The sequence below is a fragment of the Fonsecaea nubica genome, assembly GCF_001646965.1.
Source record: "Fonsecaea nubica strain CBS 269.64 chromosome Unknown Scaff111, whole genome shotgun sequence".
Classification (NCBI taxonomy): domain Eukaryota; kingdom Fungi; phylum Ascomycota; class Eurotiomycetes; order Chaetothyriales; family Herpotrichiellaceae; genus Fonsecaea; species Fonsecaea nubica.
Window position 1 is genome coordinate 1 of NW_019173784.1, and position 3,623 is coordinate 3,623.

The window sequence follows — 3,623 nt, forward strand, 5'->3', positions numbered from 1 at the left end:
TTTGCGTTGTAGTGTGTTTTGTGTATCTGTAGTCTGTTGAGCTCGTTATTTTCTTTTTTGTAGGGTCGGGGGACCACCAGGGTCTCAACTGGGGTGAGGGTCGGCATGGTAGGATGTGTATAAGAGACCGTCCCGGGGGCTTGCTGCCATCAGCGCCCCCTAAAGCAGCTTCGAAAGGGCGTGTATGTCATGCGAGCTGTCATATCTTTGGTTTCGAGGGGGGAAATTGGGCTAGGCCTAGAGGGTGCCAAAAATATCCCATACAGTTGCTGACTTGCTGTGCAGGACGCATTATTATCAGACATCACCAAAGGGACGAGGTTGAAGAAGGCCGTCACGAATGACCGTTCAGCGCCTCTGGTAGGCAAGCCTGCTGGAGGCGGAGGAGGGCCTATAGCAGGAGCACCGCCGGTCCCTGGAGGAATAAAGGCACCCAGTGGTCTCGCCCCCCCAGTTCCAAGTGGTGGGAATCGAGCCCGGAGTCATAGTGATGCAGGCAACGACTCCAGCCTTGATGGGCCACCACAATTAGCAGGACTATTCGCTGCAGGAATGCCCAAATTAAGGAAGACACGAGGAGGAATTGATACCGGAGCAGGTCTGGACGGTGCTCACTCAGATTCGGAAACATCTACACCAGCTGCTCCCCGACTACCCCTAGCAGCAGCACCGCGTCCGCCATCAATGCCTGCTCCTCCTGTCCCGGGTTTCCGACCTCCTCTACCGCAGTCAACGGACTCAGCACCGGCAATTCCAAGTCCATTGGCACATCTCAAAAAGCCACCTCCAAAACCACTATCCAAACCTTCGTCTGTGGCCAATCTGGTGGCCGGAAAGCCACCTCCTCCTCCGCCATCATCGCGGAAAGTCAGCACCGCTGCTCCCCCTCCCGCTCCCCCTTCACCTCCACCACCTTCATCCTCGGGTTTCGTCCCTCTTGCACCACCTCCTCCGCCGCCTTCGGTAAGCCCTGCTCCTCCAGCGCCGCCACCGCCGCCACCGGTAGCAAGCCCTGCTCCTGCGGCACCACCCCCTCCGCCACCACCACCACCGCCAGCGGTCAGCTCAGCTCCTCCTCCTCCTCCTCCTCCTCCGCCATTCTCAAGCTCAGCACCTTCATTAGCACCTCCACCGCCTCCCCTACCGCCTTCTACTTCTCCAGGACCACCATCTAGGTCAACACCGCCTCCACCGCCAGGCCCGCCTCCACCACCAAGTCTGCCACCAGCAACAAATGGCGCAGGTTCGTCTCTGGCGCAAAGGGCAGCTGTAGCAGCATTTGGAAGACAATCATCTTACTCAATTCCGGAGGCCCCGCCCTCGCCCTCGTCGCCTGTTTCACCGCCTGCTTCTCGACGAGTTTCACAAATGCCATCTCGATCTACACTAGACGCAAGCTCGTACACTCTGACCAATGGGAGTTTATTTGGTGCATCAAGCGGATCGAGTCAGATTAGAGTTGATGATAACCGGTGGAGGTTTCAGGATGAAAGCCAATTACCTCCGCCGCGCCCATTTACAGGCGTGCCGAAGAGATATCGTGCCGGGAGGGGGAGTAGTGTCCCGCTCGATCTTGCAAGTTTAGAATGATGTTGTCGGTCTGCAAAGCGAAACCTGGACTTCTTGAGGAGAGGATAGCTGGGGCATTAATCTCCTTGTGCACTATCAATGCTCTGATGTCTCGCACAAAGCGACCAGCATCCACTCCAGGAGCCGGCGAGATACGAATGAGTCATCCACTACTCAGATTTCCGTCCCTGTCACCACTGACTGCGGTAAACCCCCTATCCAGCAGCTGAAGCACGAGTGGGTTAGTGGAAATGATATCTGGACGTCATTATACGGAAGGACTCTGAACAACAGCAGGGTACAAGGTTCTCTTGGGTACGAAAGGGTGAGAACTGGGAATATGCCAGTTGAGAAATCGAACACACCCGAGAACTGGTGAAATGGGAACATGATCTAGGGCCAGCAAGCGTCAGTCTACAGAGAAAGGTCCAAGTAAAGAGCGTCAAGGCGTCGTCCTCGGCTTCAAAACGGAGATTGAAATCATCAAAAGCGTCAATGGGAATGATTAAAGTGTGGATGAAGTTGCTATTCAGACAATTTCATGCTGTGCTCTCTATATCGGTTGGCAGTCTGTTCTGATCCATCCAATGCCCTGACCTGATTCTACCGCACCCCGGATTACACATCTGGCAAATTGAAAACCTCGTCACTTCCCTCTCTCTTCTCATTCAGCATGTGTTTCTCACTAAAATTCACTTTTCAGAGAAATTTTTTCAATCCCCTTCCCCAAACTGTCCATAAATATCTGCCTCACTCCCTTCTCTTTCCCAGTTTTCCTTTTCCCTTCCATAATATCACCTTGTCCGTCCAGCTCGACGATCTCCTGTTCCCTCCTCCTATTCAATCACAACCAATACCCTACGTGGTATGTCTACTGTCCCCAGTCCTCCCTGGGCCACCTCGAGAGCAGGCGATGTCAACTAACAAGTATATACAGTCGATCTCACCTTGAACATCCTTTTCTCAAGAACTTCCCTGTCCTCAAGCGCCTTCGATAAGAAAGCCTTCACTACCTTGAAGATGCCGATTAAATGGGATGCTGATGCTGATGCCCGGGTGAGTACATGTTCCCCCCCTCCAAGTTTGGGCTGGAGCTTCAACACTCGGCAAACACCACTTTGCTGAATACCCCTTTCCGCTCAGCACTCTTTGAGCTCTATTTGGTGAAAAAAGAAACCATAACTGGCAGCTCACATGACTAATTTGGATACCTCTCCTCTAGCTCTTTGCTGCGGTACTCGCCACATCGGAGATCAAAATCGACCACTCAGCAGTTGCACTGCGGATGGGAAATGGTAAGTCTCCATATGGCCGCTCCAAGCTGGATAGTCCATTTCAGCCTCGCCAAAATGAATATGAGGCCGGGCACTAACCATGTCCACAATTACAGATTGTACCGCCAAAGCCGTCACACATCGCATCGCCAACATCAAAAACAAAGCGAAATTGCTCGAGGCTGATGGAACTGCAGCGGCCACTACTGCAGCATCAGCTGCTCCGGCTCCGGCTACGGGACGACGCAAACGCGCGCCAAAGGCCAAGGCTAACTCGGAGGAACAAGTCCACGACTCGGAGGACGGAGACAAACCAGCGGTTAAGAAGACACGGACTGCAAAGAGTGCAAAGTCTGCAGCTGGTGCCGCGGGTACGAAGAAAGCCCAGCAACCAGTCGCCGCGCCCGTCAAGAAGGAGGAGGAAGTTTCTGCGAGCGACGACGACACTACTGCAAAGGAAGAAGACTCTGCTTGAACATCGCGCCTCCTCCCCGCCCTGGCTGGGCCTCTTTCTCATGTTCTCACGCCCCAGTCAGCATGTTGGCATGTCACATACATTACGGACGTGTCGTTCGTCCGACCAGAATCGCCTCTCGAAAACAAAGGATACGAGCTCGAGTGAGTTAATGGAAACACTTAAAAAAAAAGAACATAGGAAGAGATGATCAACACACCGGGACCGTCAAGGTCAAGAGCCGGGACCGTCAAGATCTAGCTGGGAGACACCGGTCTCTGACAAGAATGTGCTTGGAAATTCCGGACTGAAAGTAAAGGTTGGGA

At 53.5% G+C, this 3,623-nt stretch overlaps 2 protein-coding genes across 2 annotated transcripts; both read left to right on the forward strand.

Annotated features, from left to right (window-relative positions):
• Window positions 1-552: 552 nt before the first annotated feature.
• On the forward strand, window positions 553-1,457 carry AYO20_10413 (hypothetical protein; the record flags this gene model as incomplete). The annotated part of the gene is made up of 2 exons (XM_022648671.1): window positions 553-1,243; window positions 1,312-1,457. The coding sequence occupies 2 exons, from the start codon at window positions 553-555 to the stop codon at window positions 1,455-1,457; spliced, it is 837 nt and encodes a 278-aa protein (XP_022495322.1).
• A 1,486-nt stretch (window positions 1,458-2,943) lies between these two features.
• AYO20_10414 (hypothetical protein) lies at window positions 2,944-3,318 on the forward strand (the record flags this gene model as incomplete). The annotated part of the gene is made up of 1 exon (XM_022648672.1): window positions 2,944-3,318. One exon carries the CDS (start codon window positions 2,944-2,946, stop codon window positions 3,316-3,318), a length of 375 nt encoding a protein of 124 aa, XP_022495323.1.
• Window positions 3,319-3,623: the final 305 nt, after the last annotated feature.